Source organism: Ips typographus, linkage group LG5, assembly GCF_016097725.1.
Source record: "Ips typographus isolate SLU linkage group LG5, UJ_Ityp_2.0, whole genome shotgun sequence".
NCBI lineage: Eukaryota > Metazoa > Arthropoda > Insecta > Coleoptera > Curculionidae > Ips > Ips typographus.
In genome coordinates, this window is record NC_138426.1 from 431357 (window position 1) to 445790 (window position 14434).

The window sequence follows — 14434 nt, forward strand, 5'->3', positions numbered from 1 at the left end:
AAATCCTCAAAAAAAATATTAAAATCGAGTGAATCAATTTAAAGAAATAGCTGCTCAAAAATTACCATAAATTTTGCTGTCCCATTCTTTTTGACGAGCAATTTAGAACGGTTTCGGAGATATTTCAGATGAAATTTGCCCTTATCTTTGACAGGATTTTGTAATTATTGTGGTAATCTATAATAAGTGTAGTCATTGCTTTCAGAACCACCATTTCTATTATTTTAAATAGTGTGGAACACACTAGTCTGTTTTTGATTTGTAGGCTAAATTTAGGTCTTTTTCTAGACAGATTCACCATTGGGTTCAAAGCTACAAATTTTCCTTATTTTAAATGTGACACCCAATATGTTTTAGGTCCATTTAGGATTAATTCATCAATAATTTAATTTTGCATGATGGCGATAGTATATTAGGGGTAATCCTGCATGCTAGTGCTCTTTTCGGGGGTAATTGCACAAGTGCATAAAAATTACCGATAATTTTGCATGAAAACTTGTTATCTCTTAACTGCATGAGTTTATTTTCATATTTTTTTGGCGAAAGAGCCCGACACCGAAGGTGGAGGGCTTTTTTAGAAAAAAATATGAAAATGACCGAAAGCAGTTTGCAAAGATAACAAGTTTTCATGCAAAATTATCAGGTCATTTTTAAGGCACGAATGTAATTTTGGGGAATATTTCCCGAATAAAGAAAATGTTTTGGTTTTGCTGCAACTATAGATTGCTCAATGGAGCTCAATGAACAAGTTCCAAACCGTTCATTAATTTATTGTTGATATCGCGTTTGACATTGTTTGGTTATAAAAAGTCAAAAAACTGCGCAAAGACAACAATTAGTATACTAGCAATAGGCTCTACAACAATGCAGTCGTTATAGATACGTACAGTGCAATTATCGAAATGCAATTATCGCTGTCATTCTGGTGAAAATGCACTGCTCATATGGGACATTTAACACATGAGGGAAATATTCACTATAATACTGCCCTTACAGTACACGTATTTACATGGAGTTCATTAAGTTTTACCTGATTTAGTAACATAATTTATATAATCACTTACCTTCAGAAACAAAAACATAGATTGAAGCTGGTTCAGTATTGGAAGCTGAACACGTATAATTTCCTGAATCAGCATCGTTCGTATCTTGAATGGTAAGTCTGGACTGAGTTCTTGGAGGTCCTGGTGCAGTTTCAACGGAAATTCCTCCCCTGGCCGTGTCGTAGTTAATCATGCGATCGTTGTGATACCAAAAAACGTATTGGGGAGGCGTCGGGCTCTGTAATAACAATTCAGCATTAATAACACGGTTTAATTTCTTTTTCTACAAACGTACGAAATATTAGCTTTTCCGCACATTCTGCGTGTGAAAAGCAGCATTATACCGCACGTGTACGTGGAACGTGAAGACGATGCTTCAACGTGTATCGAAAAGTTAAAGATATCACCGGCAACTTCAAAACCAAATCACTAGAAAACCTCAAAGATTCAGAAGGTCGAATTAGAGTAGATAAGCAAACCAAAATCAACACCAGCCTAAAGGCTTTTTCTTTTCCAACCTTTGCATTAAAGTGCCAGTAATCCAATAAGCCATGTCAAAACTTACTAGAAATCTTTGTTGATCTCATTAGATCACGTCAGCTGAAAATACCTAAGAATACCAGTGATTAGATTCACAAGTTTCAAATAAATCTGTCCTATTGGCCAATTTAACCGTTTCATTTGGACAATCAACGGCCCAACAAATTCGCTGGATAAACACTGTCATATTCGCCCAGAATTTTATTGCTAGTTTTTACTACAATTTAAAAGTTTAGATCCACTCCATCCATCTGGTCGTATAAAAACAGACGGAGCCCCGGGGGCGTTTTCGAAAACAGCCAAACGTAACATTGTCGAGACCCTTCGGGACATGTTTCCCGCATTCGACGTTTTGTAATGAAAAGTGTTCCATTTGCGGGCGACTTTTTATTATAAAAGTATTCGGGAGGTTTTACAGCGGTTTCTTTTCAAAAAAAGCTCCGAGGTTTCGTTGGAAATGTGTAATGTGCGTGACGAAACTAACAATATAACTGGGAAATGGCGTTCTGTCAGAGAATAAAAGAGTTCTGAAATAGTGCGAGATAATAACTATTTTCCTAACAAGTGCTGAAAAGGACAATTTGTGTTAAAACAACGAGTTTTATTAATTGATTGGTTGTAAAAATAAATGTGCCAATTGCCGTGCATAATGTGCTAACACTACATCTATATGTATAATTCAAAAATCTAACTAAATTTATGTGCACTATTACCTAATTATTTCAACAATAAATTAGTAGGGAACGATATAATAATTGCTAATGAGTCTAAACGAAATCAAATCCTGCATGCTGAAATAATATATTATTAGTAAGTATATTCAAAAATGTTAATATTGAAATAAAAGCCGCTATAATACGGGTAACATATTAACCAAGTATTTTGTGATTTAGTAACAAAAGCCTATTAAAATTTTAAAACCCTAATGACAAATAATATAATAGAAAATCAATTAAATAGCTATTTATGTAACCAGTTACGAAAAGATCGATTTTGTGTAACGAATGAATGTTTGTAGGGCGAGCGCAGCGAGGTCCTACAATTTGAATGAGTTACACAATAAGACATTTTCGAAACGTGTTGCATACATAATTTTTTCTAATTTTGACCAAAAAGCGGTAAAAACCATCTTTTAAAGTGATTTAACACAAATATTCACTTTCATAGCACCTTGTATAAACTGTGACAACGACATGTTATGATGGATGTCGCCCATATGTTTCTACGGAAATGCATAAAAACAGGGAGTGATGAAATGAACTTTTCATAACTAGTTACATAAAGTAAAACGTTTTGTCACTCTAATCAGTTTTGAAAAGTGTCACTTTATATGCCAAAATCAGAAAAAACTTTTTAACAACCTCTATAGGTAATTTTCGATAACTTTACAAGTTTCTGAGATACTAACAAGATTTTTTTTGTTTTAAGTAGATAAGCCAGTATTTTAAAAACTACATTTTAGTTCACAAGTCAAAAACTGCCAGATTTAGAGCAATTAGCCAGTCACGTGATTGCTTATTAGGGAAATAAAAAACTTTTATTGAGTTAGACATTTTTGAGCAACCATAAATGTGTAATTTGGTGTCATGTACTGGCCGTTTGTTTGTCCTCCAGTAGTTTCCTGGAGGACAAGCTATTTCTCTGCTACATCTGTTTCTGAGATATTTGTATCTGTAAAGTGGGAAGGGTGAGTGTAGACCCACAGCACTTAGGTCGCATGTGACCCATTGTACATCCTCCCGAGTTGTCCTCCTAAGTCACCGTCCATCCTGCCTTTCACAGGAAGGTGGACAGGTCACTAGGGGACATCTCTTTTATGTCGGCAGGTGTAGGCCAAGACTCACCGAACACACACTCTCTTATTGACGATAACTCCGGACACTCGCATATAAGGCATGCCCGACAGTTTCATCTTCCTGTTCACACATCCTGCATAGAGGTGTGTCCACTAGCCCCATAGTATGGAGGTGTTTTCTTAGTTGACAGTGGCCAGTCAGAAATCCTACTGTTAAACGTAGGTTTTTCCTGATCATCGCCAAATATTTCTTCGGCGCCAGCTTCCCAGGGTCACCCAGGGTGATCCTGTCAAGACTGCATCCTTTGATTCCATCCCATCTCTTTAGAGATTGAGCATGGGTGTAGCGTTTGGCTAGTTCCGCAATTGTCATCAGGTCGTAGGTGTCACTGGGTTTTAAAATTTTTAGTCGCCGCTTCCCTGGCTAAAGAGCCGGCACTGCGATTACCTTTGCTCCTATCGTGCCCTTTAACCCATCTCAGGATAATATTGTTATCTACCGAGGCGTTAGCTAAATCTTGGCGGCACTCTAGTACTAGCCCTGAGGTAACACGTTGTCTGTTCAGGGCTAATAAGGCTTGTTTACTATCCGTGCAGACTATTATGTTTTTGCCAGAAATACCTTTTCTGGTTAGTCCCGTTTGAAACACGCTGGTATTTTTTCCCATTCCCCACTTAATCCTTAGGCTTAGTGACCTAGAGTAAACTCCACATCCTGAGCCTTCTTTGGTTTTTGAGCCGTCTAGTAATGCGTAGTACCACAGACAAACTAATATATACAGACGGTCAGCCAAATGGTTAAAAAACGAAACGCTAAATGGAGACCCTTTGCTGTTCAACAGTCTCCATCGGCGAATCGACGGTATCTATTTCGAGCGTCTCATAACAGATGGCAGTGCAGCCAGTAAATTTTTCTGCAGTTTGGCTCTTGTTTGAAGGCATAATTACGCAACGTTGCCTGGTATTGCTAGAATTCTTTGTACCATCAGAAATTTTTTTAAATGATCATTGCAATTTGCTTATATTGTTTTATTAAGAAATATTAAGATATTGAGGGTAACTAGGAATCGTGTTATTGGAGTTAGAACAGATAAAACTTTATTTAGAACGTATTTAAGTTTATAATTGGCACTGTATTTACGGATAATGTTTTCCCGCCAAATTCATCAAAACTGTTGCTATTTGTTAACCGTACGTGCAGACATCGGTAGTGGAAGTTTAACTTTTGTGTTATTTATTATTTTTTTTCTGCTCACATAGATATCTGATATTTACAAATATGTCGGGAAATGTGTGCAAGTACTTAAACTGTGGAAAAAGTGGTCGTGACGGTGTCCGATTATTTAGATTTCCCCATAAGAACCCTGAACTTTGTCGAAAGTGGGTGATTTACTGCGGTATGGGCTATTTTTAACTAAAAATGTTCTTATTTAGCTTGCTTTAATGTAGTGCCGCATGATGCTTTTCTGTATTAACCTATTACCTTACTTAAAAGCTAAAAGACTATTTAAAAACCCATTGTCGCACTTTCCAATAGGTATTCAATTTGTTCAGGGTTAGGACTTCTTTAATATTATTGTCGATCAATATTATTGACTATCTCGTTTATTACGAATAGGTAGGTAGGTACACTTTTATAATACAGGGTGATGCTTAATAACATGATAATATTCTACTAATTAGTACTATATTCATATCATAGACTAGATTTGCACATGTTTTAATGTGCAAACAATTTGGTAATTTTAACCAGTGGCGTTCGTACAGATTTTGCATTAAATATTTATTGAAAAAAATTATGCGTTATTGCATAATTCTTCGTGGTTTTTTCATACTATCAAAATTATTTTGAAATTCCTAATTGGACATGTAACATAAATTGTTAATAAAATAAACAAGGAGCTGCTTTTTTATAAATATTCGAGAAATATTATTTGAGGTTGTTCTATTATAATTATTATTATTATAAATACTATTTGTAACTGATAAACTTTGTTTCTTTGGATAGGTAACAGTATTATAAGCTCGAGTATAAAATAAAAAAAATTAAGTTTTGTTTATAATCAACATCAGTAAACAGAAATTTATTAGTAGATTATAACATTTCATTTTTTCAAACAAAAGGTGTTATGTCGAATAGGCACCACATTTTTTCGATTTTAGAGAGTTACAACCATTTGAGAAGAAATAATTACCTAAACTATTATTTTTGACAGCATTTTTCCGCAATTTGGTTACCCTGCTTTTTGCAATTACAAAATGCTTTTTTTGCATTTTTTTTGTATACAAACAGGATGGTCCTCCGGGAACTCCATCGATTGTTGATAAAGTACACTTAAAAAAAATCGAAAATTTGGCTACCAACCAAAATCGATGGGGGGTCGTTGATCTAAAATATTTCCAAGTTGGTGGTACTTCCGGTTATAGCAAAAGTAGCTACCAACTTCCGTATTTTAAATGGAACACCATGGATTAAAAAAATATTAAAAATATTCTTTTTTGTACGACTTGTCTAATTTTGAGTGATTACAGTACCTGTTTTGAAGGCGGGAAGGACTAGTTCCTGTCTAGTTTCTGGTTGGAAGGGCTAACAAACCGGGAAGTAAATACCTGCTTGTGGAGACCTGTAAATACGGACTAGTGACGAATGTTTTGTAAATATGTTTTTCTACTGACGATCGATACCGGCGGAACCAACTGGTGCGGTGACAGTCAGTATTCGTTATCATTAGAGTTCGTTGTATTATTCTGTTAGTGAAATCCGATATATGTAAAGTTATATTAATAAAGTAATTAACTGTTCAATTGGTGTATTCGTCTGAGTGCTTTGTGAGTTACCACAATTGGCGACGAGGTAAATAATATAACAACTGTTAAATAATAATAGAACTAACAAAATATTGGGCGGATTTAATTCTGTCAGGCTGTAGATTAAATTCTACGAGGGGGTGGATTAAATTCTGCCAGGGGTGGATTCAATTCTGCCAGGGGTGGATTCAATTCTGCCAGGGGTGGATTCAATTCTGCTAGGGGTGGATTCGATTCTGCCATCAGGGGGTGGATTCAATTCTGCCAAGAATAGACTTTGAGTCAAAGTACGAGCGAATTTTATTGTACTGGAAAACTCTGGTGAGTTTTTTTTTAAATAATTACTCAAAAGGTTGGATTAAATTCTAACGGGTTTTAAATTTAGTTCTGCTGTTAAACTTACTCTGGATATGGAACAATCATCTATTAGACACTTTATGTGCGACACCATCGATAAAGCATTAATAGCCAACGAATGGAAAAAATGGGTGAGATCTGTGAAACTCTATTTAGATGCAGAGGAGATCACTGATGTCAATAAAAAGAAAAACAAACTTCTCCATCTTGGTGGTCCTCAACTACAAGAAATTGCTTTTGGCTTACCGGGAGCTGTTCTAGAATATGATCCCATTACAAAGAACGATGTCTTCGAATTATTAGTGAGCGCCCTTGATAACCATTTTTCGCCACAACAAAATTCTTCTTTTGAGAGACACGTATTCAGACACATGACAGTTGAAAATGGAGAAAACCTCAACAAATTTTTACTAAGGTGTAGAGCACAAGCTAACAAATGCTCGTTTGGAAATAATGAAAACGAGGCTAGAGATATTAATCTCAAAGACAAACTCATTGACATGTGGGCTCCGATCGAGTTAAGGAGGAAACTTCTGGAAAGGGAATTACCGCTGGATCAAGTCATAGAACAGTGTCTTATCTATGAACAAACACAAACACAAAGCAGTCTCATGCAAAAGCAAGAAACGCAACAGGCAGATGGAACTGAAACCTATATAAATCGTATTGAAAATAAAGACAATAAAAAGAGATCTTGGGAAACATCGACCAATAAATGTTCTAGGTGTGGATACTATCACGAATTTAACGACTTAAATCTGTGCCCAGCTCATAATACCAAGTGTCACCAGTGCGGTCGCATGGGACACTATGCCAGGAGATGTAGAACCATGAAAAGTAAGCGTATGACTACGTCAAGCACAGTAACGCGTGGGCAGCGGCAGTATTTTCCTCGGAGAGTTAATCAAGTAACTGAAGACAATGAAGAAGAACCCCCCTCATCCACAGATATTCGAAACCTGGAATGCTTCAAAGTAGGGGAGCCTGATCACACAACTAGAGACGATACGATCCTGGTAAAAGTGGGAGGCGTCACTATAAATATGTTAATTGATTCAGGAGCTTCGTGTAATATAATTAACGGCAAAGATTTTCAGACACTCACCGCGCATGAGGCGTCCATGTGGAATTTTGATTATGATGTTGTCAGCAACCTAAAGTCATATGCGATAAACGAACCTCTTAAAATTAAGTGTAGATTTACAGCACCAGTAGGAGTAAATAATGGAAAAGAAACTATTGACTCGTTTACGGTCATAGAAAATGGCACGGTTTCATTACTTGGGAAAACGACTTCTATGGCTTTGGGAATCCTAACACTAGGACTAGTAAACACAATAAGTCTAAACGAAGAAATCATACCATTCCCAAAGATATGAAACATTAAAGTCAAATTGACAATTGACTCAAGAGTGAGGCCCGTACAACAACCAGTGCGTAGAGTCCCCATAGCTGTCGAAGAAAAAGTGGAGAATAAATTAAATGAAGCACTCACCCGTGATATCATAGAAAGAGTTATGCAACCAAGTCCCTGGATTTCGCCAATGGTAATAGTGTTCAAACCAGATGGAGACATTAGAATATGTATAGATATGAGGCGAGCAAATGAGGCCATACTTAGGGAAAACTTTCCATTACCAACGTTCGATGGGGTAATGACGAAACTAAGAGGGGCACAATACTTTTCTAGATTGGATATGTCAAATGCCTATCATCAACTGGAGCTTGAGGAGAATAGCCGACAAATTACTACTTTTATAACCCATTTAGGGTTATTCAGGTACAAACGACTAATGTTTGGTGTTAATTCAGCACCCGAAATATTTCAAAGAATTTTCCAAAATTTGCTAGCACCGTGTCCAAACTGCTTGAATTATCTAGATGACATTATCGTATATGGAAAAACCGAGGTAGAACATGATGCAAGCTTACGCAAAGTACAGCAAACCTTAAAGGACCTGAACGTTCTCCTAAATCAAAGCAAATGCCAATTCAAGGTACAAAAACTTGAATTTTTAGGACACGTTCTTACTCCAGCTGGTATTAGTCCAGATCCAATTAAAATTCAAGTTGTCCGCAATTTTCGCCCACCCACTAACAAGGAAGAATTACGAAGCTTTCTCGGTTTAGTAACATATCTAGGAAAGTTCATACCAAATCTTGGAGATCTGACGGAGCCTTTACGGACTTTAATAAAAACTGACACTCAATTTACATGGAAACCTATACACCAGGAGAACTTTGGAAAACTTAAGGAAACTTTAAGTCAACTTTCAACTTTGGCTTTCTTTGATCCTAATCTTCGCACTAGATTGATTGCCGATGCAAGTCCTGTTGCTCTGGGAGCAGTCTTATTGCAGTTCAACAAAGACAACCTCCCACAAGTAATTTCGTTCGCCAGTAAAAGTTTGAGCCCCATTGAACGACGTTATTCACAGACGGAAAAGGAAAGCCTGGCTTTAGTCTGGGCTGTAGAACGGTTCTATTTTTACCTAGCAGGCCTACACTTCGAATTGGTAACCGATCATAAACCCCTGGAAGCTATTTTCAAGCCTACGTCCAAACCACCAGCAAGGATCGAAAGATGGGTTTTACGCCTCCAAGCGTTTAAATTCCAGGTAATATACAAACCAGGAAGATCGAACATAGCAGACCCATTTTCGAGGTTATGTACACTTCAGTCAGACGCAACATTTGACGAACCAAACCTACACCATATATACTTCTTGGTCAAAGAAGCAGTACCCAAGGCTTTAACCATCTCTGATTTGGCAAAATGTTGTAAAGTAGATAATGAAATTAAGGAAACCATAAATACAATTTTTGATAATTCATGGGATACAAAAGGAAAGAATTCGCCATTTTATCCCTTCCGGTTGGAACTGACGACTTTAGGACCCTTTCTATTGCGAGGAAATAAGATTGTTATTCCAACTGATCTTCGACTACAAACTCTAAAACTAGCTCATGAGGGCCACCCTGGGGAGTCAGTAATGAAAAGACGACTTCGCTCAAAAGTTTGGTGGCCGCAAATAGACCGAGATGCCGAGAAATTTGTCAAAAGTTGCAACGAGTGCCTCTTAGTGTCACAACTTAACCGACCATCACCAATGGAAAGACAGAAACTACCATCAGGTCCATGGCAATTTGTTGCCATAGATTTCATGTCGGCAGGACAATCTGAATATCTTCTCGTAATAATCGATTACTATTCTCGATATGCCGAAGTCTTTACCAAATCTACCACCTCTTCAACCGTTATAAAATTTCTGGAAGAAATATTTGCAAGATTAGGTATTCCAAAGACGTTAAAAGCAGACAATGCAACAAATTTTAATAGCGAAGAATTCAAGGCTTTTTGTTACACTAATGGAGTTAAACTGATCAATTCGGCCCCATATTGGCCACAAGCAAATGGGGAGGTTGAAAATTTTAACAAAGCACTGAAGAAACGTCTCCAAATATGCCACACAAAATCAAATAGGAACTACCGAAAAGAAGTTCAGGACTTCATATTAATGTACAATGTAACGCCACATAGTACAACAGGCAAGTCTCCGTCCGAATTAATATATAATCGTCGTATTCGGGACAAAATTCCCTGCTTGGACGATATTGCGATAGACCCAATTGACGAAGAAACTTATGACCGAGATTTAACAAATAAGACACATGGAAAAAATAAAGAAGACAAGAGAAGAAGAGCCTCCTTAAATGAGATTAAACCAGGAGATAAAGTCCTTGTCAAAAATGTGATATTCCCGCATAAGCTAACACCGACTTTTGCTAAAGATATTTATGATGTGACTGAAAGACATGGAAATGAGGTCATACTATATAGAGAAGGGAAGGTAGTAAAACGCAATATAGCCCATGTAAAAAAGGTACCAGAACCTTTCAAACTGTCTCTTGAAACCCCCTCAACATCCTCGATGACTTCCACTTCTTCACCTCTCACAACAACGCCGGAAAAGGAAACCACCGACACCTATCCCGATGATCGTAAGGACCAGAATCAATCCGAGGTTACTTTGGAACCTTTGAAGCCTTTGAAGCTCGTGAAAGATGGAGGGATGTGGAGACCTGTAAATACGGACTAGTGACGAATGTTTTGTAAATATGTTTTTCTACTGACGATCGATACCGGCGGAACCAACTGGTGCGGTGACAGTCAGTATTCGTTATCATTAGAGTTCGTTGTATTATTCTGTTAGTGAAATCCGATATATGTAAAGTTATATTAATAAAGTAATTAACTGTTCAATTGGTGTATTCGTCTGAGTGCTTTGTGAGTTACCACACTGCTGCACTTACCGTTAGTCTGAACAGGGAAGTAAGATACAAGATTAAAGGAAATTTGTTAAAATGTTTTCATTTTATTTCATAATTAGGATGATTTTGATGAAGTCGTACAAAAAATAGTGTAAGCATCACGAACAGTAACAGCTTTACTGATCTCAGACAAACTAGAGGCTTTGCTTTGCTCAGCCTCCAAACTTTGTCATCGATCAGTAAAAGCTTACTTACCGTTCTCGATACTTAATATACTATTATTTCTACTTTTTCCGTATTTGATCGATGTTCGCGGCTGACCACCCTGTATATAAAGTGTATCATTTTTTGTAATCAAGACTTATCAGGACTACCTGCAATAAAACAAATGAATTAAACAAATCGGTTGAATTACAAAGCTCCTTTTTTTTTAGGTAAAGGCCGCATTCGTTTTCGCGCTCCATGGAGCGAGCAGGGCCAAGATGACGTCATTATGTCATTCTGAAAAAAATTACGTCATTCTGACGTCACATTCGCTTTACTCTCTCCATATGAAGCGTGAAGACAAATACGCTTAAAGTAACCTAAGATGATTATTAAAAAATGAGAAACTTAAAAATTTAATCAAAAAATAAATACGTACAAAATGCGCTCGGCTTTTTTTCTTATTTCTATTCCGTACCGACCCGTCGCGTCGCGCCGGTGATTTGATGCGTTGTATAATCATAAATGCCGTGCGCCGAAGGCGTCTCTCCAGAAATATGGCAACACTGCGGAAAATAAATTTCGCTCGTTCAGACGATCGCAGCCGATTACGCATGAGTCATCAAAATATTTTAAAACAATTTATTAGTCTGACTGGTCTGGCGCCTTCACCAAAATTATATGGCTTCCATTTGCTCTGACCGTCTGTATATATTAGTTTGTCTGTGGTAGTACGTCAGTGTAGATCCAGGTGAGCACGCGAGGTAAAAGATCCCATGTACGTCCCACTGTCCTCCGACACTGCTCATAAGCCACATATCCGCTTTTTGCTCTGCTTTGTAGGTGAAAGTTCCAGATTAACTTCCTGTCGAGGGTAATACCAAGGTATTTCACCTCTTCAGAGAAGTGTAGTTTGCCTTTGAAGATTTCGGGAGGTTTTACGCCCGTTAAACTTCTTTTTCTGGTGAAAAGCACCATCTCAGACTTGTCGGGATTGATCGACAGTGAGTGTTCCTTACACCATGTTTCTATTAATTTGAACCCATCCTGCGCTCTATCGCACAGTGTGTTCACAAATTTGCCGGTCTGCAAGATAACTATGCCATCTGCGTATGCAATTGTGTAGAATCCATTATTGTTGAGGTGATTTATTAGAGTATCCAGAATTATGTTCCAAAGAAGGGGTGATAAGACCCCTCCTTGTGGACATCCCTTCATGAGTAGTCCTCTCACTGTGATGTCTTCTACATTGATACTTATTGCTCTACTGGAGAGCACCTTAAGTGTCCATTCTCCTACTACCAGTGGTACATTCCTGGAGTTAAGTTGCTGGGTAATTGTCAGAAAGGTTGTTTTATCAAACGCTCCCTCGATATCTATGAATATACCCAGGGTGGATTATTTATTGTGCAATGATCTTTCGATTCTGCCAACCACTTGGTGAAGGGCCGAATCAGTGGACCTACCCGGAGTATATGCATGCTGATTTAGATAAATTGGGTTGTGAACCAGCACCTCAGCTCTTATATACCGCTCGCAAAGCCTCTACATTGTTTTTAAGAAGAACGATGTGAAACTAATTGGTTGGAATGCTTTTGGTAAGATGTAATCCATCCTACCTGGTTTGGGTATAAATACCACTCGTACTCCTCTCCACTTACTGGGAATATACCTCAGAGCTAAAGAGGCTCTGAATACTCCAACCAGGTGCGGCATAAAAATGTCCATTTCCCATTGAAGTAGGGCTGGTCTTATACCGTCAGGTCCTGGTGACTTGAAGAGGGGAAAGCCGGATATGACCCACCTTATTTTGTGCTCATCAATTACTGCACTAGCACATTGCCAGTCGTATTGTAAAGGTGTTGTTGGTACTTCCGTCCAGTCCGTCGTTCCAGGAAAGACAGAACCTGGAAAGTGAGTTTCCATAAAAATCTCAGCGCTCTCTTGGAGGTTGGCGGCCTTGACGCCATTTTCCCTCATCAGGATGCCGATACTCTTGTGGTGGTTATTTAGGAGTGCTTTCTGTAGCCTAGAGACTTGTGGGAAGTCTTCGACTGCCTCACAATAGACTGTTTCTGAGATAATAGAGTTAGATATTTTCGACTAAAATAGCAAGTTTTTGACATTCACCATTCAACAATAAAGTGAAAAAGTGTCTTAATGTCACGTGATAGCTGTCAGCCGCGTCACCACTCTCAAACTTAGTCTCAATTAGGAACGTAAAGCGATTAAAGTAAAAGATTTAATTTCTGTTGAAGTATCAAGAACGAAATTCCCTTGCAGTTTCATAAGCACGTTTTTGACAGTTATGACCTAAAAGTGTGTTGAAAAAGTATCCTAATGTCACGCAATAATTGTCAATCACGTAACAAGTGACAAAAATACCAAATAGACTTTACAGCTTTATGGAAGGTGTTTGACAGTTGTTACGTAATCCTAATATTAAAAAGTGTCGGATAGCTGTCAACTACATCATAATTGTCAATATGAGCAGCGACCAGAACACGAAGGTATTAAAGTAAAAGTTTTAATATTCGTTGTGAGTTGTCAAAGACAGAATTGACTTACAGCTTTATGAACACGTTTTGACACTTGTGACGTAGCTATTTTTTAAAAACGACATCTGAATATCACGTGATAGTAAAAATGACTCTCAAATTAAAACGTGGAGGTATTAAAGTGAATGTTTTGAGTTTCGTTAGTAAGTATAATAAACAAAATGGGCTTTACAGCTTTATGGAAAAGTGTTTGACAGGTATGACGTAGCAAACTACGATAGAAAATATCTTTACGTGATAACTGGTACACAATTAAGCGCATTCAGGACGCAAAGCTATAAAAGTGACTGTTCTGTCTGTCTTAAAACATCAGTAACATAAAATTAACTTTACAGCTTCATGGGACAGTGTTTGCCTATTTTACTGAAAAAAAATGGAAGATTTTGTTCAAATGATTGAACTGGATAATTATTGTCCTAAATTTTTAGAGAAAAGTAGAAGAATGTGATAAAATGATTGTGCTGGATAATGGTCCAACATTTTCAAGAAAAAAGTAAAAAAATGTGATAAAATGATTTTTTTTAATTGCTCAGAAATTTAAAAACTTACTTTTACTTTTTTTAAAACTAGTTAACTGATAGAGAAAGAATGTGTTGAAATGATTCAGCTGGCTAATTGTCCAGAAGTGTTGTCCGGAAGATTGGGTTGATATGACTGATTGCCGGAAAATTGCAAAAGAAAGCTCACAATAAGCTATAATCATACATAGAATGCAGGGCATTCTCTGTAACATTTTTGAAACACAATTAGTAATTATTTTTTAATAACAATTAATATTAACAAGTTAAACAAGTTAAAAAAACTTGATGTAAAAAGTTTCTTGATGACAAAAAAGCAGTGTTTTTCTAGCTGAAATA

General features: G+C 37.2%; 1 protein-coding gene and 2 long non-coding RNA genes across 3 annotated transcripts in view; 2 read left to right on the forward strand and 1 right to left on the reverse strand.

Moving 5' to 3' along the window:
- dpr12 (defective proboscis extension response 12) overlaps positions 1-14434 on the reverse strand; it is a 202839-nt gene that overhangs the window by 16752 nt on the left and 171653 nt on the right. Inside the window, exon 6 of the mRNA XM_081980717.1 lies at positions 1065-1281. Coding sequence (XP_081836843.1) covers positions 1065-1281 — 217 coding nt within the window. The remainder of the gene's footprint in view (positions 1-1064; positions 1282-14434) is intronic.
- Positions 4147-5470, forward strand: LOC145729093 (uncharacterized). Its single transcript, XR_014178266.1, has 2 exons — positions 4147-4585; positions 4739-5470. It is a non-coding gene; the product is annotated as an uncharacterized LOC145729093 (long non-coding RNA).
- Positions 5999-7016, forward strand: LOC145729092 (uncharacterized). Its single transcript, XR_014178265.1, has 3 exons — positions 5999-6232; positions 6302-6507; positions 6572-7016. It is a non-coding gene; the product is annotated as an uncharacterized LOC145729092 (long non-coding RNA).